Raw genomic sequence first — 26863 nt, 5'->3', positions numbered from 1 at the left:
CTCCCCGGTTCTCAAGTCGTACTGCCTGAATGCCGACAGCTGACGTGAAGTGCATTTTCAACTGGGAAGTTCATATTACCATCTTCCCCGTTATTTGAACGGCGCATAAAAGTGTCTGCCAGGATTACCGTATGTGACATGAATACTGTACAGGGCCAAACCAAATACATTTTTGTTACAGCAGAGCAGATACAGAATCTGTAAATAACCCCCCCCCCCCCCCCCTTTATAAAACAGTGTTTTCTTTTTAATACTATTTTTGTGTGTGCACAGCAATATTCTTCAGCAGTAGCTAAAATAGTGACACGTTCTGTAAGAAATTGTGATTTTGCCAATCAGAACTGAGGGGGCAGAATGGGCTGTATTTTAATTGATAATGTAACACAACAACAACTACAAAATGTACCCACACGTCTTCACAGAAGTAATATTCCTCAAAATGATTACGACAAACTCTGCTCATTGATGTTATAAATATGTGTATTTACTTTATTGAATATTAAGCAAGTTTGACAACAGAAGACACTTCCTCAATGAGGGAAAACATTCATTTCAAAGTAGCTAAATAAATGCGTGATGTTCACCGTGGGAAAACACAATGACATAACTTCGATAGATGGAGTGCAACTCAAATGACTTGACATGGAGTACTTCCAAAATCAAACAGTGAAATGATAAATAAACTGATATCCTACAATACACATATTTGACATTCATAGTCTTTTAAAAAGGTAACAAATTAAAAAAAAGTATACAAAAAATTAAAATAGTTGGAAATTTAGGAATGGCAAAACATTTTCATAAAGCGTGTTATGCATTACAGAAAATGAGTAACATAAAAAGCAACACTTAAAACAAATCATATTATCATATGTCCACATTGTACATAAGTCTACAGCAAACAAAGTGTGCGTGTGTGTGCGTGTGTGTGTGTGTGTGTGTGTGTGTGTGTGAGTGTAAGTGCGTGTGTGTGTGTGTGTGTGTGTGTGTGTGTGTGTGTGTGTGTGTGTGAATAAGCATTTCCTGTGCAGGCCTGTGATGCTACCAGGGGTTCATCCAGTGATGGCTTCCCTGTAGCTAAGGCTGGTTGATCTGGCCCATGAAGAGAACAGTACCTGAGGACAGAGAGAACAACATTCTCAGTCAAAATCAACTTGTTTTAGGCAAATAGTTGAGCCTCAGGGTGAGGAGTCAATACACAGAAACTCTCTGTCAATAAGAATGTGAACAAGATAAACATGAACCTGTCACGCTATGACGTTCCACCAATAGACACAGGGCTTCACAGAGCATGTTGAATTGTATAGGACGCAATTCAAACTTTACCTTGCACATATACACATTTTACATCTTGCATACATAATAGGAGATGCTTACATATTCAGAACACTCACATACTGTACTACTGAAACACCCATATTAAGCACTATTGAAATATACACCAGGGGTTTTCAACAGGTGGTCCACGGCCCCCTGGTGGTCCGTCAAGGCATTGCCGGTGGTCCCTGACCTGCATTCAATAATGTAGTTGTAATCTCAACCCATTCCCTCACACCAGTGGTCCACTCAGGTTGCTTCTTCAGTCAGAACGGTGGTCCCTGGATCACAATCAGTTAAAAACCCCTGATATACTGTACACCATAGAAACCTTCTTATATACCACCATTGAAAGCTTCTCACATACACTATTCAAACTCATATACATATTTTATATATATTATATTTGTATGATTCTACTTCATAATCCTGGTTTTATTGATTAATAAATTAATGAAATTATAAAAGTAAATTATTTTTTATAAGGGCTTCTGTTCTCTGTAGGTTGGGTGTGTTTGGGTCTTTTTCTTTTTACTTTTGAGTGCATTATATTTGAGTAGTATTTATGAGTGTTTTAATAGTGTATGTGAGATATCACATTTGAATGTGTAAGGATCTCACATATGCAAGAGGGTAAATGTGTCTATGTGTATAAGGCAAAGTTTGAATAATGTCCTATACGGCACCTCATACTTGGAGAGTTTGCATTTTGACAATTAAGAAGACAATTTAGCCGACAGCATAAAGGTAACATATGTCAGATTTTCACTTGAATCTGTACATCTGAGGGCCCTAAGCAGGATCAGTTTGGGGGGCCTGCCTCGCAGACAGACAGTGAAGTATTCATAGAACCAGCCAGATGCATTATGCATTTTATTTGTACCTCTATCAACATGATGGGCCGCAGTTCTTTTACTGCTAATTAAATAGACTCAGTGAAACACTCAAAGTCAAGCTGACTGACTGCAGTTGTCATTTTTACTTCTTTGTTTTTGTCTGAATGCTTAGTGTTGAATATTTTAAAATGGCATTAACTGTGTTTATCCACTAGGCGGCTCTAAACCTCACTTCAGTATTGCTCCTGAGAAAGTGATTTTTATTTATTTATTTTAATCCGAAAATAATGTTAAATGTAAATTACATTTACATTACATTACATGTACAGCGGGTTTGGTTCCCCCTGGCGGCCAAGTAAAAAATAAATAATAATAAAATGCTGTCATCACATTCCAATGGTATGAGGCCATGTTTCATCACACATGAATGCAATAGACCCTTCTCACGGGGGCCATTTTGTGTCGAGAAGCCAGGGTAAACACAGGTGCAAGCAAAACACTAATGAGGGTTTCCAAATTCCAATCATGGAAGTTGGAAACCCTCATTACTGTTTTGCTTGCACCTGTGTTTACCCTGGCTTCTCGACACAAAATGGCCCCCGTGAGAAGGGTCTATGGTGCTCTTTGGATTCACAAGAGTCTCAGCTTTGTTACCATACTGAATTTCTACAAGTCCATGAGTGTTTAGGCACCACAGTGTGCAGAAATAGGGAAAGAAAAAAGACGAGAATAACATCTTTTCACTGAATGCACATGGCTGTCTTTAGGACCCTGGAGCTCTTAAACCCTATGTCAGAGGTAAACATGGCTGTGAAGCTAGACTCCTGCGCTTCTAATGATGCCACTTTAATCCTTGTACATTTTGTATCGCTTTTGCACTTTTTAAGTGGAAATCTTTTACCTTTACCATGATATTATTCCTCTGCAAAGCACTTTGAATGGCCCTGGTAAGTGCACGCCTACTGCGATGAATATATGTCTTAAAAGTCAGACACTGCTAAACTGATTGCAGCCATAATAGGGCATTTATACAAAAGTAGTGGAGCAGCACTAAAACATGAGGGGTTTCTTACATACACTATATTTATTACATCCAGCCTCCATTTGGACGACACGGTGGCTCAGTGGTTAGTACTGATGCCTCACAGCAAAAAGGTCCTGGGTTCGAACCCCGGTCCGTCCCAGGTCCTTTCTGTGTGGAGTTTGCATGTTCTCCCCGTGTTCGTGTGGGTTTTCTCCGGGTGCTCCGGTTTCCTCCCACCATCAAAGACATGTATGTTAGGGTTAATACACCTGTCAGTGCCCCTGACCAAGGTACTGGCAAAATAACTGGAGTTGGTCCCCGGGCGCTGCACTGCGGCTGCCCACTGCTCCTAGTTCTAGGAAGGTTCCTAGTAGAGGATGGGTCAAATGCAGAGGATGAATTTCCCCATGGGGATAAATAAAGGATAACTTAACTTAACTTAACATTCCTCTTTGGGTAAGCTACATGGAGCAACAGGGGACAAAGTGATTGGCATTTCTGATAAGAGGCCAATTATTCATTTGTAAGGAAGGGTTGGTGTATTAAAGTTGTGGCTTGATATCTTGATATGAGAGCGAGGTCTAGGAACCCGTTTGAAAAAATAGCCATGCCCATTTACCTTTGTAAAAAATAAACTTCACCGACTTTGGTGCTATTTTACACCCACTTCCCAGTGAGCTAGCATAACAGGGTTGGTCCTATTCGTCTGGACGTCTAGTTTCCAGTTTTACCAGAAGTTCTGCTCGAGCTTAAAAACTGAGCATGCGAGAGCTTGTCAAAGACGGACTGCGCCCTGCCCTCTTCTTCCCACAGGGGCCCCCCTTGGTGGCTGCGGGGCCCTAAAGCAGCTGCTTAGTTTGCTTATAGGGAGGGCCGGCTCTGTCTGGCAGGTTCAAACAACATTGGACTTCTAACTCCATTCATTCCCCAGTTGGTTTGTTGTTGGACCCTGTCATCGGCTCAATGTATTTTTTCTGAGTGGTAAAAAGATACATTCACATTCACCTTCCCAAGCAGGGGGCTACACGGCAGTATCCCTTTAAAAGGTGAGTGAAGAAACGTAACAAGTTTAATCCTTCTCTCTCTAAATTCTGTAATAAATGTAAGGTCGCTGAAGGTTCATATTTCCACTGTATTTTTGTTTGCCCTGCTATTCATGACTTCTGGGTCAAAGTGTGTAAAGACGTTGATACCATATTCGGGAAAAAAATTACACTTGACCCTATCTCCTGCATTCTGGGACTACATACAGCAGCATTAAACCTTGTTTCCTCTTCATTGAAGCTGCTCAAAGTGCTTCTCTATAGTGCAAGAAGATGTGTTCTTCTTCAGTGGATCTCAGACTCAGCCCCAACAGTTTCGCAGTGGATTCGGAGTGTTATGGAACTTCTCCCTCTGGAAGCTATCAGCTTTTGGCTCAAGGATAGGCCATTCACATTTTTTCAAATCTGGATCCCCTTTCTGGACTATATTGGAGAAGATAGGGCCCGGGCCCTTCGGAGTGGTCTCTGTGGACTGGCATGGTCTGACATATGACATGTGGTGGGCCTTTATCCATTTATTGTGTCTGCATACCCCTGCTGTACTTTTTTTTTTTACAGTGTTAACCTTCTGCCTACTGTAGATGCTCTGTGCGTTTGTTTTTGTTTGTGTGTTTGGTTTTATGTTTTGCTGTTATTATTTTTGTGGAGATTGTGTGTGTTGTGTTGTGGGTGACTGGGGACGGAGGGCATATTATTTGTTATCGCATTCTTCACTGACTGTTTGCCCCTCTGATAACTAAAAAATGAATAAACATACTTAAAAAAAAGAAGAAAAGGTGAGTGAACTCCCAGGCAGATCAGAGACATACCTGTTGGATTATGTCGGATGAGGAACAGGAAAGGTCTGTCCACAATGACCCAGGGTGGAGAGGACCTGGCCAGCAAGATGGCAGCTAGACACAAAGGAAAGGCACATTGTTCAATTATACCGGAAAATCATGTAATAGCATAAATATACTACAATACTAACTTAGATGTTCCTGGAATAAAGCTAAACACTGCTTCGTATTCAGCAGACAGCCATTAGATAGTTAGTTAGTTTGTTTATTGACAACCATAGAAATATTAACTATTAAAATAATCATATAAAATACGAAAAATAAAAACAATGGGTCCAATCACATAACAGATACATCATTGTATCAACGTTCCAAGATAGCTAAGCATTTACTCAGCATAGATAGCATTTTCTTGTCCATATTTTGAAATAATACCCGTAGGTCAGTAAACTGACAATCAAAACTGTCACGGATATCCTGGGTCTGGGGGCACAAGAGAAGGTGTTGTTCGTCCTGGATTCCAGTGCCACACCAGCACACACGCTGTTCTCGAGGTGTGCGGCTCCATCTTCCCAGTTCAATGCGCAACCGGTGGGATGACAGGCGGAATCTTGAGAAAGTTTGTCTCAAACTATCCTCGATGGTGTGTTGGCTGTTCATATAGAGTGGGTGGACAGATAACTCAGGGTTAAGTTTACAGTAAGTCCTGAACTTGGATCCTTCATTTGACCGCACTCTTTCCATCTGCTCCTCTCTATCAGTTCTGATGTGGTCTAGTACATTCATGACCTGCTCCAGGTGTGAGTTCATGACACGGTTCTCCTGTTTGGTTAATTCCAGTGCAAATCCTAGAGGGTCACCGGCCACTCCCTGCCGTGTACTCATCTTATGCAGGAATTTGGCCTGTTTGTCTCTTATCAGGGCTTGCACTGACGGAAGCCCTGCTTCTAGAAGGCAGGTCAGGTTTGGTGTGGTAGTCCTTACTCCGAGCATGATTTTGACTCCTGTCATGTAAAGGGTCTCTACAGTCTTTAGGGGGACTTTCAGCCAAGTCTCACACCCATACAAGATGGCTGACGAGAAGGCAGCTTCGAATACTTTCTTTTTCACACTGAAGGGGGCATCATAGTTAGCAGTCAGAAAGATTATTAATCTGTTCAGTTGTTTCATTTTGTCATTCACATGCATTTTCAGTGAGGATAGGGCACTCCCATCCGCTGTGAAGATGGCACCAAGGTATGTGTAGCTATCACAATGGTGGACTGTAAAGGAGCCAAGGTCTATCTGCTGCCTATCTTTCTCAGAGCCTAATATCACCATAAATTTAGTTTTACTTTCATTTACAGCCATACCATATTCTATGCAATATAATTCTAGATACTTTAGTTTCTCGATTAATTTCTCCCTAGATGTTGCAAGGATAACAGTATCATCCATTAGCATTAAGATATGTAGCCATATGATATGATACAGTCCAAGGACACTCACTGGTGGCTGCTGCTGCTTTCGTTCCATCCTCGTTCACCTCGATTTTAGCTTTCTGGAGTGCCTTAGATACATGCACAGGCTCCACACCTGAGAAAATACAACACAACCATTAAGTCTTAGATACATGCACAGGCTCCACACCTGAGAAAATACAATACAACCATCAACTCTGAGGCTACACAGACAAATACATTGGTTTGCTGATGTATCACCCGACATTGGCCTTTGATTAAAATATGATATCGGCCCGTCAGTGAGTGTGTTTACATGCACACAATCTGATAAATGGGAATAATCTGGTAATGGCAATAATCTGATTGACGCATTTACATGCACTTTAGTAAGTAGCGCGAATGTGTCTCAAGTTCATGAGTGTGGACAGTGAGATTGGGCCGTGCACTGAATAAAACAACACGCTAGGTTTGGACTCTGATGAAGAGGCTGTCGCGTCGAAACGTTAGTCTGCACCTATTACATTTCATTAATATCCAGTGAATCGAGTGCTCCAGGTTCTTCTTGGGTTCATTTATTGCTGTCGTTGTCACGCTAGGTGTGTTCATCTGATTTCTCATAATCCAACAACGGCCGTTATCCAATGAAGCATATGGAACTATGCTGTTGACATGACCACTTGAATAATCTGGTAAGTCAGATACCATAAATCAGATCATTATCGGTTAATTAGTGTGCATAGTGTTATTCACCTCCAATATAATGGATATGACAGTCCGATTAGTGTATAATTAGTCAATACCACACTGGTTGTTTATGGAAAATATTCACCTGAACCAGTGCTACGAATGCAATATTTTTCATTCAGATCGCACACAACTTTGCATAAATGTTATTTTTATCCTGGATTTAACACATTCACTGCCAGCTGTTTTTTTTTTACTGTAGGTAGCTTCTGCCAGAGGGGTTTTTTGAGGATTCTGGCTCATCTTTCAAGACCTGAGGATTCTTTTCTGCTAAGATTTTGTGAAGACAAAATATCTAAAAAGAACTAATAGAATGTGTGCTTTCTCTGTCTAAAAGAGTTAGTTTGTAGAGTTAGTAGTTATGTAGGCATTAGCACTTGAATACAGCATGGTTTCAGCGTCTGAAAATTTAAGCTGAGATAAATAGCTTTTTGTGAAATTCGATAGAACAGTCACTTTAACCATTCATTTTTGGCATCAGTAAGACGTCAGACATCTAAACAATAGTTTTGAACAGTAATTTCCTCCATAACAGCAGGAAACACCCCTCTCCTTCAAACTCCTCCCTCCGTGTGTGTTCTTCTTGGCTGCAGCGGGCGTGTCACAAGCTCGTTTCTGTTGCTGCTGTAACCTCGCGTCACCAGGCTCACTGCTTTGCTGCTGCTCCTGTCTGCTGGCGGCCGCTGGGCAAGTCTGGATGGGCTCGCTCGTTTCTTGGAGTTTCGGTTGAGAGCTTTGATGAAGCTTTTGCGATTCTGGTCTTATTTATGCTGCGTGTTTCAAAGTGTGTTCCACCCGTAATCTATTATGCAAATTTGCAATCCCTCACCGCCAGCAATCAGCGCGAAAGCGAAAGCGTTTTCGCCAATCCATTCTACAGTATGAGAATGGTTTCATCGCGCGTTCCCCTGCAGTTTTGGCTCTGCTTTTTCTAGTCTGGGAGAGCACTGTCGCCACTTAGTGGGTCGGTGGAATGGGTTGTACACATTCGGTGGCTCCAATATTTATATAAGAGATGTAAAAGGGTTAGATGCACATCCGACGGTCAAAAAAAAAAAATCTTTTTTTTGACGTATTAACACGTCATTGGCAGTCAACCGTTGGATTTTTTTTGACGTATTAACACGTCATTGGCAGTGAACGTGTTAAATGGAAAGATTTACTCTCCCATGTAAATGAGGGAAACAATTAGGAATCGAAGCTTCAGTGACAAGTATTCGAATAGATTGGAAGCTTCGACGGGGGTGCAGGGCACGTACTAACAATGAGAGGCGAGGAGAAAAATCAGACTTAAAGGATTTTCCTTTTTATTGAAATGAAAATGGATAAAAAAATGTGCAATAAGCACATCAAATAAATGACAGCCATAGCTCATAAAAAGGAATTTGCTCATATTCAGTAGGCCCTGGTGGCTGCATGGTCAAACTGTCTCAGTTTCAGTGCTGGTAAGTAATGTTAGATGAGAGCTGTCAGGCACAATGTTCTTGTCTGAGAAAATAAGTAATAATAATTAATGTTGATGCATAACGAATAATGTTGGATTACTATTTCAAAATAAATTTCAGAAGAAAATCGAAGCATTCGAATACCGATTTAGAAATCGATTACCAATGGCATCGATTGAAGCTTCGAAGCATTTGGGTCAGCCCTAGAAACAATGAAGGATAAGGATACTGGATATGGCCACCATGTAGCTATTGCCAGACTCAATTTGAAAATATTGGTACCAGGATTCAATAGCCCATATCAGTGGAAGCTGAGTTGATTCATGATTACTGCGCTAAATGCCAGCACCCATTACGCCACATGGTGGCGCTAGAGCCCTGCAGTCGCCGGAGCTGCCTTCATTCCATCCCTCAGAAATTGTTGGAAAGGAAAAGAGCAGCAGTGATTCAGCTTTTCACAGCGGGCAGCTAGACACCATTCAGAGTTATTACTGGCTCTCGTAGCAGTAAACAGCCAACAGGCCCTTCATATTTTCAAGTCGTGGTCATGTCCAAATGAGGACGATGTCATACTTGGCGGTCCCCTGTCAGGTCAGAGTTCTGGACGCTGTTGCTTTCACTCACTCAGGTGTCTGAAGTCCGCTTTGCTCTCACTGAACATGTCTGTGATCCCCAGTGCTGAGAGGGGTGCCTCCAGATCCACCTCTGCCTCAGCTGTAAACCTACACACACACACACACACACACACACACACACACACACACACACACACACACACACACACACACACACACACACACACACACACACACGATTAAATCATGACAGTGGATTCAAGACCAAACAAATCACAGAATGTTGTTCTAATTGTGTCCACCATCACTGAAACCATCACAAATCTAAAACTCTGAAAATACTCAACCCCTACAGCCGAAATCAAAACTAGTCTCATTACATCTGTAACCACCTTACTGTAAATAAGCGGTGCCTCCTGTGGTAATTGATTTAATTGATTTTTTGATTTGAAAATGTATTTCGAACAGTTAAAAAAACAATCATATTAAAACAATACATAAAAAAAGAGTAAACAAAAGCATCTCAGTAAAACAAACAGAAATATACAAACTCTGTCGAGAAATAATCAGCACACGTTTATACCGGATTTCACCATACAATAAGTATTCACCTCCACTTTTGCACATTTTCCCTGCAGAAGGTGCACCTTTCAGAACAATGGATAGTTCTATCCAATGTCTTCAGTGAGCCAAAGTGCACTTTCTGTACTGTTACATGGATCTAGTAATAGAAGGACTGAGAATTTAGATTTCTCTTTCAAACCCCAGTCACTCAAATAGAGTGCCAGCATCCATTAGTGACAGAGGTAATTGCTGCACTATGCTCCAGCATTTTGAAGAAGAAACCTTGTGTAAGACTTTCTTTTAAGAAGGTCAAATGAGAGCAATTTTGAAAAACACTTTTACAAACTACCGGTAGATTTTTCCATTTTACACGGCAACATATATATATATATATGAAGAGTTCATTTGAAAAAACAGGTATCTCTGTATTTTTTATGGTTTCAAATTAGATATTGATGTATTTATATTGTAATTTATTTATTTTTGGTAAATTTTTACTATCAATCACAACTAAAACATATTCATCTGGTAATTTTCACATAAATTACATTTTTTTTTTTGTATGTGCAGTCCAGGGAGTATCAAACAGGTGTTGTTTATTCATTTTAACTCATTGAGTGCCAAGGACGGACATGTTCGTCATTTCAAATAGTAACGTAGAGTGCCAAGGACGGACATGTTCGTCAATTGCGTTTTTTGACGGTGGGGCGTCGATCAAAGCCTTCTGCCTCTGATGTACAAATATTATAGCTATTGGATGTGTCTAACCTATTTTACAGAACCCTTAGGTGGCGACAGTGCTCTCCACATAACAGAAAGGCAAGGAAAAAACAAAGAAGAAGTCGTTATGGAAACGGAAATCGCATCGCATCCGTATGCATCGATATGCTGAAGCACGTTACTGCAGCTGTGCCTGCAGCAGCCAATCTGCTCCCACAATTGAGCCGGACAGCACATCCGCACATCCACACCGTGGAGTTGTTATTATATTCTCAACTGGAAGCATCGTTGCCGGTGACAAACACACGCGGAACGCTGTAAAAAAGCAGGATGTCGATGTCCCTTCACTGTGCGCACAGCAAACTCAGCAGAGAGCCACCACAGACAGGAGGAGGAGTGTGCAGTTGAGGCGAGGCGAGGCGAGGCGGGGCGGGGCGGGGCGGGGGGGGGGGGGGGGGGCACGCAGAGCAGCGCGCAACACCCAGACAGACCCAGGCAGCAGGACAGGATTGACAAACGCAAGCCAGAATATCCGATGCCCACCAGATGACTCAGTGAATGTGCTTGAAATGCTGCATTTCACAAAAGGCGGAATAACTCAGCTTCTAATTTGAAAAGTGTCTTTTTGCTCAAAACAGCCTATCTTCTCCGGCTCATAACTAAAGAACGGAAAATGGGATCAATAAACTTTTTTTTGCAGATGATAGAATAGAGTCTCATCGTTCTTTGTGCGTGTTCAGTGTTTACATAGTAATATCACACAATATTCTGTGGGCCTCGAGAAATCACTGAAAACGCTCTGAAACTCTGGCACTGGGAGCATCCGTTCTCCAAAAGTGGCTGGCACTCAATGAGTTAAGAATGGCGTTTACCTGTTTTTGCAAATGAACTCATTATACATACATACATACATACATACATACATACATACATATATACATACAGTATAGTGTGTCTTACTTGGGGATGAGGAGGCGGACCTTCCTGGGGTGCATGAGTTTGGCCCAGCTCTGCACCGTGGCTGTGCTGATGTGTGGGGTGACGTCTGAGAGGGGCGTGTCCTCTTCAGAAGGCAGGGCGATCAGCATGCTGACATTGTTGCCGTGGTAGGGCAGCTCAATCACCTTGTATTTCACTCCCTGGGTGGTGGCCAGGCCTGGCAGAGAGAAAAGAACAAGTTAAGGGTGAAGAGCTCCAGGGGTCAGGGTGTGGTGGCCAGGGCCTGGCAGAGAGAAGAAGACAAGTTAAGGGTGAAGAGCTCCACAGGTCAGGGTGTGGTGGCCAGGGCCTGGCAGAGAGAAGAAGACAAGTTAAGGGTGAAGAGCTCCACAGGTCAGGGTGTGGTGGCCAGGGCCTGGCAGAAGAAGACAAGGGTCTAGAGTTTCAGAGGTCAGGGTGACAGTAACCGGTATCAAGAGGGGGCATTCGTGAGTTGGAATTGTGTCAAATCAAGCCGTTTTTTTCGGTTTCATTTGACAGATTATAGCTGGTGGTTGGTGGAGTCTCGGTTTGGTTTGTCTGTTAGCTTGAACGGAGCAACGCACTGTGACTGGCAGAAGCCCTGTCCTAATGTAGCCACACCGGATTTTAACTAATGGTTGTAATTTTATTTTGGAGAAGAAAACACAGACATCAAAGAAGCAGAAAGCTCCTCTCCCCTCCCCTCCTCTCCTCTCCTCTCCCCTCCCCTCCTCTCCTCTCCTCTCCTCTCTCCCCTCCTCTCCTCTCCTCTCTCCCCTCTCCTCTCCTCTCCTCTCTCCCCTCTCCTCTCCCCTCCTCTCCTCTCCTCTCCTCTCCTCTCCCCTCCTCCTCTCCTCTCCTCTCCCCTCTTCCCTCCCCTCCCCTCCTCTCCTCTCTCCCCTCCTCTCCTCCTCTCCTCTCCTCTCCTCTCTTCTCCTCTCCTCTCCCCTCTTCTCCTCTCCTCTCCCCTCCTCTCCTCTCTCCCCTCCTCTCCTCTCCTCTCCTCTCCTCTCCTCTCTCCCCTCCTCTCCTCTCCCCTCTTCTCCTCTCCTCTCCTCTCCTCTCCCCTCTTCTCCTCTCCTCTCCCCTCTCCCCTCCTCTCCTCCCCTCCTCTCCTCTCTCCTCCTCTCCCCTCCCCTCCCCTCCCCTCCCCTCCTCTTCTCCTCTCGTGGGGGTTTGAGTTGCAGAATAGGAATGATAAATGTACAGTACACCTCAGGGATGAGCTGCACTGTCTGGGTTAGTCTGCCAAACAAAAGAACACAGAGCCACAGCAATACCACACTCCTACCACAAGTGTCCATGCAGATGTGTCTGTACAGTAACGTCATAAGACCTGGCATCAAAGGACATAATAACCATATGAAATCATAAAACCAACAATGTGGATCCCACTATAAGACACACACATGTGACCATACAGCCACAGCTAAGTGATTTAACGTTGTTATGGATATTGGTTCCTTGCAGTGTTCTCTGCGAGTTGAGGACAAAAGTATAATACAGAGGAATTTATAGACATGAATCCAAGCAACATGTGACAGAGCCAAGCTGCAGTCAATGACCTCCTGCAGACTCAAAGCAAAAGAAACAAGCCACTATCCCTTATGGCTGCCAAACATGGCCGTAGCTTTAACTCCAGACCAGCGCTGTATGAGAAGGCCTTAACAGCCCTCATCCAATCTAAATATAGAGAGAAGACTGCCTGCTATATCATTTCACTTCACACAGGACCCAATATGATCCAGGTGGTCAGGCCACAGCTCAACAACAAGAGCAAGGCCCTAAACCCAACTGCTCCAGTGGAGCTGATCAGTGGCCAGCAGATCAGACTGTGGTTGTACTGGTCAGCTTCCAGGTGTGAATGTGTGTGTGAATGTGAACAGGGCGCTCCTGAAAACGAGAACATTGCTCTCAGTGAGACTCTCCCTCTATAAATAAAGGAATATAAATATTCCTTTATTTTATAATATATATAAATATATATATATATATATATATATATATATATATATATATTTTTTTTTTTTTTTAACTGGCACTACAAGTTGGTACTGCATCATAACACCTCTCTCAATTGCATCTACTGCTGGTGTGAGGAAGTGGTTAGAGGCTTGACATGTCAGTCAGGGCCAGATATGAGCCTTCTGGAGGAAACCAAACATTTAACACCAGCGTCATGGAACTCCCCCTCTAACCCTAACCCTAACCCTCCACTCAAAGATCATAGAAAAGATCTGCACAATAATTAATTCTGCTCTTACACCACCACTTGGCCTCTATGTACTGTAGGCTTAATCACATGCTAAATTACCTCTGAGGACCAAGTTAAAGGGGCTCTATTGTAGGAATTTCAATTGTATCTACTTATATACAGAGGACCAAAGGAGTTTAATATAAACATTGGATTTTGTTTGAATAGTTAATTTAGAGTTAGTCAACAACAACAACAACAACACATTACAACTCAATTTGGTCTTGATTGGCTCCCTTCAAAAAATTGATAAAATCCTTCCAATCAGTCAAGTTCAGTCCACTCAGCAGGTCTACCACATTTGAATGAGAGGAGCTGATGTCGTCTGCCAATCATGGTTCAGTTACTTTGGCCTGTGAGGACTTAAGGCGCACACGCACAGGGAGCCAATCTTGACGCGCGTCATTTGATGCGCGTCAAGATCTGCCCCTATAGCGCACTGCAAGCGTCAGATCTGAAAAGTATATACACCACAGAATGACAGAACCATTACTATTTGGGGAAAAAGGCCACTCATTTATAGCCTATGTAATCAGGCACAATTGGCCGATTAAAAAAAGTTGTTATACCGTAGTTTTGAGCCCCTGTCATAAGCCTCTTGTAAACATGAACTGCGGATTAAAACCATAGACTATTCGTCACAACAAAAAACCAGTTGTAATGAAATGATGGAGCCAGGAGTCAGAAGAAGTCGTCTGATATGATGTATTTCACATAGATCTTGGCCAAGAGATGCACTCCTGTATATTCACGGATGGATACACAGGCTTACATACAATGAACAGAAAGTCACAGACATTTATAGGACCCACATCAGGTGACATCAGCCCTGCCACATATTTTGGAGGCATTCTGCAGACATGACGTTGACATAATGGCAGGGATTCTGTAGACAACCTAGCTTTCTGCAGATGACCTAGCATTCTTCTGGCCCTGCAAAGAGCACCATGACAGGGCTGCCTGTGAGATAGGAATATGGTGCCTGTCTGTCTGTGTATGCACAATAACTCTGTGTATTAGCCTAACTATGTGTCAAATGTGTTAAATGAAAGTGTATGTTATATATGAATATATTATTAATAACTAGTGATTGTCCAAATAAAGGCTAATGTGATTTAAGTTTTCCCTGTCAGTTACCCTGGTAGACATGACTCAATAAATCACTTAATCACTTTCTAAACATGGGGAGAAGCTCCAGCGTGGTTTGGAGCACAGTGCTGCTGCCTGGCTACTGCAGAGGAAAGGTAGGCTACAGAATAGGCCACAATACTCTCCTCTGGATCAATATGTTTCAAATGCATTTATTCCTCTAGTATTCTTCTCAGAGATCGACTTTGCAGCGGGAAATATAGCCTTTTGTTCAGCACGTCATTCTGGGCAAGCTTGAGATTGAGATCCTACCTGTTTCCCATGCAGAGGGGGAGAGGAAAAAGGCAGCGCTGCGGGGGGAAATTATGCAATTCTGTCCAAACTTATTCTAATCTCATCATGACATCCAGAGATAAGCTATGTTTTGCTAGCTGATGTGTTTAGAACCTTACTCTCACGTTGTAGTCTTGCTAGTGTAGCGTATTAATGCCTGCTGTATTTAAACTGACGTGAGAGTTGAGGAGCACTACTTTATCGAGACAGAGACGGGGATGGAAGTGGGCAGAGAGGGAGGGAGGAGCTCAGAGCACTTTGGTCGCTGCTGGAACCTGGTTTGACGCTCCAAAATCAAAACAGGTTGGGAGTACGAGCGTCGAGGCAGTTTGACGAGCGTCAGAACGCTCTTGGTGCGCGTTCGGCACGTTTAAAACAATGGCTGGGCTTCCAAACACTGGGATCTGACGCTCCCTGTGCGTGTGGGCCTTTAACACCTTGGTCCCACCAGGCCCGTCTGGGCAGCGTTCCGGCTGCGCCGCAGCTGAACCATCTGCTCTGTGCAGCTTGACGCAGCTTCCAGGCGTCATCCGTGAAAAATAGAACTGCCGCGTATCTTTAGCGGAGCGGGGAGCCGAGCCGCTTCTGGGACGCTTCTGATACGCTTCTGATACGCGCCGTTGCGCGCCCGGTGGGATCACACGCGTTGATTAAAATGCCCTGCGAGCAGCTCAGACGACCGCGTCGGAGCCGGAACGCGTACGTGACGTTCCAGGTGGGATCCAGCCTTTAGCCTACGTTCACACCATACGCCGAAGCAACGCTCAACCTACGCTCAACCTACGCTCAACGCACAAGTTTCATTTCGCATCCTTTTAACCGGCGAGGACGTTGACACCAAGCGTGAGCTCAGCTTCAGCGTGGCTTTGGCGTATGGTGTGAGCAAAGGCTTATTCTTCCAAAAATCATTCAATAAATACCTTTTTAACTAAGCTACATTCGCACTTACAAAACATCATGAGGAACATTATTGTCATCCTGAGCCGTAGTATATTTGAAAACCAAATCATGAGCACTGTCGACCTTTAACTTGCTCCACTTAGAAGTCAAATCCAAACGCATAGCGAGAGCGTCACACATCAGAGTCCCTCAGATCCCCACTCACCGATGTTGAAGACAGACAGCTGGGACATCATTGGGACTTTATATACGTTGCCGTTGGCCCCGTTGAAGGTTCTCATCTTGGTGTCTTCAGGCTGGAAGCGAGACTTCCACCGGCCTTTGAAGTAGATGGAGTTGACAGCTACCAGACGGGTCATCTGAGGGTCCAGCATGTCTGCTGTGATCAGGCTGGAGATGAGACCTGGATCAGTGAGCAACAGGGACATGAAGCATCAGCAAGAAACAAACACAAACACATCTCTTTCATATTCACTGGAGAAAAGAGGAAGAATCAATCATTATTGATTCACAGGGGGAAATGCAGAAATGCAGCGCGGAACCAATGTTTTGACCCGGTGAGCAATAAATGAACCCCGCTTCTGTAGTGACTTTGCATTAATTCCATGGATGGTTCATTCATATTACCAAATATTTTAACTTGTTTTGTTTAGTTTTGCACAGGTTGCACTTTATTGTTATTATTTTGAAAATATGTGCAGTGCAAAACAGGTTCATTGCAGCCACTAATACAGTGATAATAAGACTTTTTAGATAGAACTTTATTGATATTGTTATAACAAAGTGATTGCACATTTCATTAGATTTTTATCTGCTGGAGCAATCTGGTTAACTTTGTTCTAGCCAAGTGATTGCAATTGCAATTTCTGTTTGATTATTTTAATTTAGTATTTAAAAAAGCAAATGTAGCAGTCACAAAATGTTGTATAAAGTTGAAATAGAAGTTGTTTTTTTATTTGGACAACATTATTGACAGAAAATAGAAAGGAATTGTCATGATCTTGATGTTATTTCAATGAAAGTTAAACTTGGACCATTTTGTTACAATTTTGTTGGGGCGGTGGGGGGGCATGAACATTTTTCCTCCTCCAAAGTGGGGCATGACAGAAAAGGTTTGAGAACCACTGGTCCAGCCTATTTGTCTTTACTTTACACAGAAGCTCAAAGCTGGAGGAGTTCATTACGTTGAGTTTGTGTTGTTGGCTGTGAAAGAAGATGTAATCATCATTTCCTGCAGGGTGTGGGTTCAAAGGGTAATGCATCCTAAAAGATATTACAGTATTATTATATTACCATTCCAAGTGCAATACAAGGTACATCTGACAGTACAACAGCATCATTCACAGGAAATAAAAGGGACATTTTAAAATGGATGTACAGGGTCTGCATGTATATGCCAACGTTTTGCTCAGGTCTGTTCGTCTAATCTTGAGATGCGTTTCCTTTAACTGTATCATCTTGTGTAAAAAAAGACGACTCCTACCTTTGGTCTTATTGCTGACCCACTCATTGATTTGGTCTGCTGCCACCTGGTTGTCACTGAAGTCCAGGGTCCTGCTCTCACACTGGAAGTTGGCTTTGTTGATGGTGGTGAAGGTGTCCTTCAAGGGAGAACCCTCCTGGGTGAATATGGCATTGGCAATGGTCACATCCGGGTTGGATCTGGCTGTCAAGGTCTTGTGCAGCTTCCTCAACATCTTGTAAGGGCCTGCACAGACCAAGTCAAGTTTGAATCATGTCTTATCAAAAGAGAATGCGTACAGTAGGCATGATTTAATTGTAGTTACACACGCTCATAATATCAAAGAACGTTTGGGTTCAACAATCAACATACAAAGATTCATCCTACAACCAATTTTAGATTTAGATCATTGAGAATGTTTGTGAGCATAAATACTAAATACATGCTCCAAAATTCCTCACCATTTTTCTTGTAGCGGAGAGCAGTAAGGACCTGCCTCCGGGTTTGTCCGTGGGCACCTGGCAGCAGCATGCCCAGGATGGAGGCTACTCCATGGGGCGAGAGCACCACATTGTCCCGGGGCTTGGAGCGGGCGACTTGCTGGAACACCTGCAGGCCCAGATCAGAACCCCGTTCGCCGTAGGAGGGAGCCTGGGACAGCACACCTGTCTGGCCAGACAAGGTCACCAGCACATATAGGCACAATACAGAGAGGTGCCTCGTATTGATCTCCATATCACCTAGTAAGAAACAGAGAGGAGAACATCAGCTTGGATGAACCATTGCAGTCTTTAGTTTCGAGCACCTGTTCACCTTATTTATTTTCTCCCTTTTTTTGGAGAGGGTCCAGGAGAACAAACCTCAACACTCCCACGTGGAGTTCAAACAAAGGCCTGCATGCTAGCCTGATATCAGGCCTGATGTCAACATGTTACACTCCATTTCCTTCTTGGAGGAGCAGCCAAGTCGGTGGAGTGGGCGGATTTGAGTTCTACGCTAGAGTGACCCGGGCAAACTACCTTTTTAATTCGGTAATTGCCCTAATTACCTATGATGTGATGTCACTCGAACAATGATGTCATCCTATCTACTATCCACTGAAACATTAATTAAACATTAGAGATACCACTGTAGATTCATGTTTCAGTAGATAGTATGAAGCCTACATCAGAGATACCACTACATATTAATGTTTCAGTAGATAGCATGAAGCCTACATCAGAGATACCACTACAGATTAATGTTTCAGTAGATAGCATGAAGCCTACATTAGAGATACCACTACAGATTAATGTTTCAGTAGATAGTATGAAGCCTACATCAGAGATACCACTACATATTAATGTTTCAGTAGATAGTATGAAGCCTACATCAGAGATACCACTACATATTAATGTTTCAGTAGATAGTATGAAGCCTACATCAGAGATACCACTACATATTAATGTTTCAGTAGATAGCATGAAGCCTACATTAGAGATATCACTACAGATGAATGTTTCAGTAGATAGCATGAAGCCTACATCAGAGATACCACTACAGATGAATGTTTCAGTAGATAGTATGAAGCCTACATCAGAGATACCACTACATATTAATGTTTCAGTAGATAGTATGAAGCCTACATCAGAGATACCACTACATATTAATGTTTCAGTAGGTAGTATGAAGCCTACATCAGAGATACCACTACATATTAATGTTTCGGTAGATAGTATGAAGCCTACATAAGAGATACCACTACAGATTAATGTTTCAGTAGATAGTATGAAGCCTACATAAGAGATACCACTACAGATTAATGTTTCAGTAGATAGCATGAAGCCTACATTAGAGATACCACTACAGATTAATGTTTCAGTAGATAGCATGAAGCCTACATCAGAGATACCACTACATATTAATGTTTCAGTAGGTAGTATGAAGCCTACATCAGAGATACCACTACATATTAATGTTTCGGTAGATAGTATGAAGCCTACATAAGAGATACCACTACATATTAATGTTTCAGTAGGTAGTATGAAGCCTACATCAGAGATACCACTACATATTAATGTTTCAGTAGATAGTATGAAGCCTACATAAGAGATACCACTACATATTAATGTTTCAGTAGATAGTATGAAGCCTACATCAGAGATACCACTACAGATTAATGTTTCAGTAGATAGTATGAAGCCTACATCAGAGATACCACTACAGATTAATGTTTCAGTAGATAGCATGAAGCCTACATCAGAGATACCACTACATATTAATGTTTCAGTAGATAGTATGAAGCCTACATCAGAGATACCACTACATATTAATGTTTCAGTAGATAGTATGAAGCCTACATCAGAGATACCACTACATATTAATGTTTCAGTAGATAGTATGAAGCCTACATTAGAGATACCACTACATATTAATGTTTTAGTAGATAGTTTGAAGCCTACATCAGAGATACCACTACATATTAATGTTTCAGTAGATAGTATGAAGCCTACATCAGAGATACCACTACCGATTAATGTTTCAGTAGATAGTATGAAGCCTACATCAGAGATACCACTACATATTAATGTTTCAGTAGATAGTATGAAGCCTACATCAGAGATACCACTACAGATTAATGTTTCAGTAGATAGTATGAAGCCTACATCAGAGATACCACTACAGATTAATGTTTCAGTAGATAGCATGAAGCCTACATCAGAGATACCACTACATATTAATGTTTCAGTAGATAGTATGAAGCCTACATCAGAGATACCACTACAGATTAATGTTTCAGTAGATAGTATGAAGCCTACATCAGAGATACCACTACAGATTCATGTTTCAGTAGATAGTATGAAGCCTACATCAGAGATACCACTACAGATTAATGTTTCAGTAGATGGTATAATGCCTACATCAGAGATACCACTACAGATGAATGTTTCAGTAGATAGCATGAAGCCTACATCAGAGATACCACTACAGATTAATGTTTCAGGAGATAGTATGAAGCCTACATCAGAGATACCACTACAGATGAATGTTTCAGTAGATAGTATGAAGCCTACATCAGAGATACCACTACAGATTAATGTTTCAGTAGATAGTATGAAGCCTACATCAGAGATACCACTACATATTAATGTTTCAGGAGATAGCATGAAGCCTACATCAGAGATACCACTACATATTAATGTTTCAGGAGATAGCATGAAGCCTACATCAGAGATACCACTACAGATGAATGTTTCAGTAGATAGTATGAAGCCTACATCAGAGATACCACTACAGATTAATGTTTCAGTAGATAGTATGAAGCCTACATCAGAGATACCACTACATATTAATGTTTCAGGAGATAGCATGAAGCCTACATCAGAGATACCACTACAGATGAATGTTTCAGGAGATAGCATGAAGCCTACATCAGAGATACCACTACAGATTAATGTTTCTGTAGACAGTATGAAGCCTACATCAGAGATACCACTACATATTAATGTTTCTGTAGATAGTATGAAGCCTACATCAGAGATACCACTAAAGATTAATGTTTCAGGAGATAGCATGAAGCCTACATCAGAGATACCACTACAGATTAATGTTTCTGTAGACAGTATGAAGCCTACATCAGAGATACCACTACATATTAATGTTTCAGTAGATAGTATGAAGTCTACATCAGAGATACCACTACAGATGAATGTTTCAGGAGATAGCATGAAGCCTACATCAGAGATACCACTACAGATTAATGTTTCAGTAGATAGTATGAAGCCTACATCAGAGATACCACTACATATTAATGTTTCAGTAGATAGTATGAAGCCTACATCAGAGATACCACTACATATTAATGTTTCAGTAGATAGTATGAAGCCTACATCAGAGATACCACTACAGATTAATGTTTCAGTAGATAGTATGAAGCCTACATCAGAGATACCACTACATATTAATGTTTCAGTAGATAGTATGAAGCCTACATCAGAGATACCACTACATATTAATGTTTCAGTAGATAGTATGAAGTCTACATCAGAGATACCACTACAGATGAATGTTTCAGGAGATAGCATGAAGCCTACATCAGAGATACCACTACATATTAATGTTTCAGTAGATAGTATGAAGCCTACATCAGAGATACCACTACAGATGAATGTTTCAGGAGATAGCATGAAGCCTACATCAGAGATACCACTACATATTAATGTTTCAGTAGATAGCATGAAGCCTACATCAGAGATACCACTACATATTAATGTTTCAGTAGATAGTATGAAGTCTACATCAGAGATACCACTACAGATGAATGTTTCAGGAGATAGCATGAAGCCTACATCAGAGATACCACTACATATTAATGTTTCAGTAAATAGCATGAAGCCTACATCAGAGATACCACTACAGATGAATGTTTCTGTAGACAGTATGAAGCCTACATCAGAGATACCACTACAGATGAATGTTTCAGTAGATAGTATGAAGTCTACATCAGAGATACCACTACAGATGAATGTTTCTGTAGACAGTATGAAGCCTACATCAGAGATACCACTACAGATGAATGTTTCAGTAGATAGTATGAAGTCTACATCAGAGATACCACTACAGATGAATGTTTCAGGAGATAGCATGAAGCCTACATCAGAGATACCACTACAGATGAATGTTTCTGTAGACAGTATGAAGCCTACATCAGAGATACCACTAAAGATGAATGTTTCAGTAGATAGTATGAAGCCTACATCAGAGATACCACTACATATTAATGTTTCAGTAGATAGTATGAAGCCTACATCAGAGATACCACTACATATTAATGTTTCAGTAGATAGCATGAAGCCTACATCAGAGATACCACTACAGATGAATGGAAAGGCTGCTGCTGGCATTCAATCAACATTCATACATCACCATTCACACTTACAACTGCTCCAAGTATGCAGATGGAGAGAGGTGGAACAGCTCTGGCGATGACAAAAAACATACTTTTCTCTCTCTCACTCACAACAAGTCTATCTTGGAACAGAGGCTACCTCAGGCTAGGGTATATTGTCCGAGTCTGAAAGCAAAAACCTTGACATGTTTAATTTTAATCATTTTATTCATATTGTGAGGGAGGGATTCTTTGTGCTCAATTATTCTAACAAAGGGCTTGTTAGTATTTAACTAAACTTTCAGCACTACTGGACCTGTGGGAGTTGGACCCACCCGTTCTGTCCCACCCCCAGCCCACCCCACCCCACCCCACAGGAGTTAGACCCAGTTAGGAAGGATGGCATCATTGCTTGAGTGACATCACATCATATTAGGTAATTAGGGCAATTACCTAATTAAAAAAATCTGTCTCTGTCAGGTCACCTGCACGGGTGCTCTTTACACTTCCTGAAAGTTTCAGCCCGATCACACGTAAAAAGGCATAGCTGTGGCCGGACACAATTCTGCTCACACACATCACACACACACCCGGACACTTCTCATTCTTATTAGTAGATGTGCTAAGTGTCAGGTGAAAAAGCCAAAATCAAAAGAGGAGAGTGAAATTCTAAAATGCCAAGATATCCCTTTGACATGATTCATCATGGTTAACCACAATCATAACACAGCTCTACCCAAGCACGTTTTCCTGAATGCCTCCACAGTAGCTGAGGAACCAGTGTGTGTCCCCAGGCAGGAGCAACAACAGACCTTCTCCAGTTCTGCCTCTGACTAACTCTTACTCAGTGTGTTCTGCCTCTGACTAACTCTTACTCAGTGTGTTCTGCCTCTGACTAACTCTTACTCAGTGTGTTCTGCCTCTGACTAACTCTTACTCAGTGTGTTCTGCCTCTAACTCTTACTCAGTGTCTAAATATGAATACGCGCAATTAGCATCCCTTGAAACGACGACCCGCCTGAAGTACTTTTCCTTGTGCCACCATCATTTTAGAGTGAATTTAGCCTTTCAAACTATTTTAGTCAAATAAAATCCGCCTTTATTGCATAGTCATTAGTCACAGCGCCACCTACTGGCAACACAAAAAGCGGTTTATCTCGAGAACCGTTTCACTGATCGACTTCAAACACGGGGAGTGTGCTGCTGGGAACCCGAAGGAGTGCGCTGCTGAATTCCATAGTGAGAGCGCCACTTACTGGCAACACAAATGTTTTTTTTATCTGTTTGTTCGATCGACTTCAAACTTGGCGGGTGTGCTGCTGGGGATGTGAGGAATTGCGGGGGAGGGGGGCGGGTGGACGGGCGCTGTACTAGTTCCAATAAATGAATGTAGCCACAAGAGTCAGCCAGCATATAATTACCTTAAATAACCGTTTGCTTGGACAAATGGTATGAGGAAAGTTGCTCAGTCATAGTTTTAAGTGTGGGATAATTATTTAGCTATAGCCTACATATAGCTGAGGTGCTCTTTTCCTTTCAAAGTCTGCTTTTTGCCAAAGTCCCTCAAAATCTTTTGAAAATAAGCAAACTGAAAGAACATCATCAAGCCAAGTATAGCCTCAATGCCAGACTCTTCAGTCATTCTTCCTTCAGAGAATGACTGAAGAGTCAAGCTGCTGTTAAAACTCTGTACATGTTATGCTCCCTTGCTTATCAGCAACCACACTGTAAATATGACTAAACACCTTTTACGAATAATTAGTGGCTCCTATCGGCCAACCGCCCACCAAGGTGCATTTTGGTGGACCAATTAAAAGTAGACATTTTGTAACGTTATCTGGATAACAGGCTATATGGCCGGGGGGGCAGTAGATGTATATGCCGAATAAAGAGTAGAATGCATAGTAGTTATTAAGATATTCTAACTGTGATCTATCTAACCTAGACTACTTTGAGAGTCCGATTTTCTTTAATAGAATTTGGCTTGCCTGGCTGTCCAAGAGAGAACGGCATGTGTCGGTTAACTCGGCTTGAAATAAATTATGTCCCCAGGAACTGAAAACAGCTGGCAAAACACAACTGTGACAATATATAACATTTTAACAGTCACAATGACATTTATATTCTCATCACAACACCCAGTCCAGGAAGGAAGCAAGTCACGATGCGATAGATATATGACAGAGTAGCTACAACCTCGATAGATTGACAGAATACAGTAATAATAGTAGGCTACTGTCATTTGTGACAAGTGTAGGAATATAAAACAGGGAGCACCTGTCCTGGTCCCACGTGAAGACAGTTATACGGCTCATTAACGTTAACGTTATGGGATCAATTATTTATGAAAAAATAACGTTAGTTCGCAGACTAAAAGGCTGCGTTTTGCATTTAATAATGATAAGAAAGTAAGCTAGCTAACGTTCAATAAACGAGTGTCCTTACCAAATGAGATGTCGCACCGCAGGTGAAAAACCTGTGTAACGTTACAGCGCTATATCTTCTTTTCAATACAAACAAACCGTCCAAGCGATAAATGTAGGTTCGTGGTTCGTACCCAGCGTGGAACGAAGAACTCCTTATTCCAGTCAAGGTGAAGAGAGCTACTAACTACTAACTCGTCTCAACGCTGTTTCATGGAGGACTTTTATTATTAACCCGAACTCCGCCTTCTCTTCAAACAGCCAGGCATGAGGTGCTGCCAAGCTTGACGAGTGTCAAGGTGGCCACAATCAATAAATAAAAGCTCTGGTCAGAGTTTTCAAAGTAAAATACTTTGAAATACCATGCAACATGATGATCTGCTATACGTTCTCTCCATTTATAATACGAATACTGTATTATAACAGTTTTGCTGTGCACAGTTACATCCAAATCCAATATATTTTCCGTGCAATTGAAAAGTGCAACTTATTTTCTGTAGGCAAGATCACTGCACTTCCGGTCTTAATTTGGCTAACGCTGCCTAACTTGACGGGGTTGTAATTTTACTGGTTTATTTACAATAGGAAGTGACAATGGAGGGGCACTGAATGTCAACAATAAAAACAGTCATCTAATGATGCGCAGATTCACAAAAGCCTAAACTATAAAGTCCATCATTTGACACCGCTGACTGTTTGACAACAACACCTCAAACATAATAGACTAAAGTTCTTGGGACAAAGTACAAAGTGATGACTAACAAGATAAATGTGATGACTTATTAATTAGATGGTCACCAAACTATCAGTTTAAAGGAAACACAGGTGTGGTTCCTGAATGGTCCCTGGTGTGATTTTCCAACTTATGACTATTAGGCTAACTTTCTGGTGACCCCCGACCCCCCCAACACCAACACTTTTTTTTTGCTCACCTTGCACACAAATGAAGCATCAAGCCCATTAAAAGCACCTCAACGGAAGGGAGGCCAAAGGACCACCTGATGACACACACACACACACACACACACACACACACACACACACACACACACACACACACACACACACACACACACACACACACACACACACACACACACACACACACCTGTGGAGAAGCTTAGGCTCAATTACATCCCTTGTGCTGCTGCCAGCGCACTAAAGCGAGGATTATGAGTAGACGTATGGGTGGGGTGGTGGATTGAATTACAGGGGATTGTAGGTACAGGCAGTTATGACCAATCCTTGGTAAAATGGAGGGGTTATGTGGTTGTGCAAACAGTGCAAAACACACTTTACCTAAACAAAGACAGGATTGTGGACCGTGATAATAATACCAGTAGATGCTTCACATCAAGTCAGAATAAGTGGACTTTTGGAGGCTGCAAACCTCACCTTTATATTGTTTCACATAGCCGCTGGCCCAGGACCGAGGTGGAGGCTTGAAGAATTCTACTTAATATCCCCACAATGGGGTTGGATTTAGGGCAGGATTTCAGGGAAGTGTTTTGTGTGTGTGTGTGTGTGTGTGTGTGGGGGGGGGGGGGGGGCGGGGGTCTTGCATGTTCAGCTGGGATGCAAAGAGAAGATTGTTGTGAAAATAAACACTGCTAGGGGAAGTGGACAGGGTCACCGTGTGTGTTTTGACAGTTTCCGAGAGGAACTGAATGGAGACACAGCTGTGTAGTAGGAGGATGGTGCCCTACGAGGGACACTTCCATTTCACTGATTTTGCAAGTAGGCCTACTAAAACCAATAAAGCATGTTACCTCTAGACTTGAGCTGAGACAGAACAACATTGCATCATGGAGCTCCAAATTAGACCATTTCCAGAATGTTCTTGTTGTGACTGAAATGCCATCTCCAGGTCCCAATGGAGATATCATCACGCTCCTGTCAAGCAGCCCAGATGGCACATCTGCTTACACGTTCAGGATCAAACAAGACAAAACATGTCCTACACAACCTATTATGCAACATGCACAGCATAAAGCTATTGGTCCTCTCTTAGCAAAACCACCACTGAAAAATATATTGACTCTTAATTGGTCTGCCAGATATATTAAACATGAAAGGGCACCTTATT

The 26863-nt window shown here is 42.1% G+C and overlaps 1 protein-coding gene across 1 annotated transcript; it reads right to left on the bottom strand.

The window, feature by feature from the left end:
* Nucleotides 1–468: 468 nt before the first annotated feature.
* Nucleotides 469–24966, bottom strand: serpine2 (serpin peptidase inhibitor, clade E (nexin, plasminogen activator inhibitor type 1), member 2). Its single transcript, XM_083636883.1, has 9 exons — nt 24800–24966; nt 17949–18227; nt 17509–17733; nt 16231–16428; nt 11450–11645; nt 9255–9352; nt 6488–6574; nt 5030–5113; nt 469–1115 (listed from the first exon to the last, which is right to left on the bottom strand). The coding sequence occupies exons 2-9, from the start codon at nt 18220–18222 to the stop codon at nt 1078–1080; spliced, it is 1200 nt and encodes a 399-aa protein (XP_083493009.1). The 5' UTR covers nt 18223–18227; nt 24800–24966; the 3' UTR covers nt 469–1077.
* Nucleotides 24967–26863: the final 1897 nt, after the last annotated feature.

This window comes from Poromitra crassiceps (assembly GCF_964638095.1).
Source record: "Poromitra crassiceps genome assembly, chromosome: 5".
Lineage (NCBI taxonomy): Eukaryota > Metazoa > Chordata > Actinopteri > Beryciformes > Melamphaidae > Poromitra > Poromitra crassiceps.
This window is presented reverse-complemented; position numbering and strand designations above follow the sequence as displayed.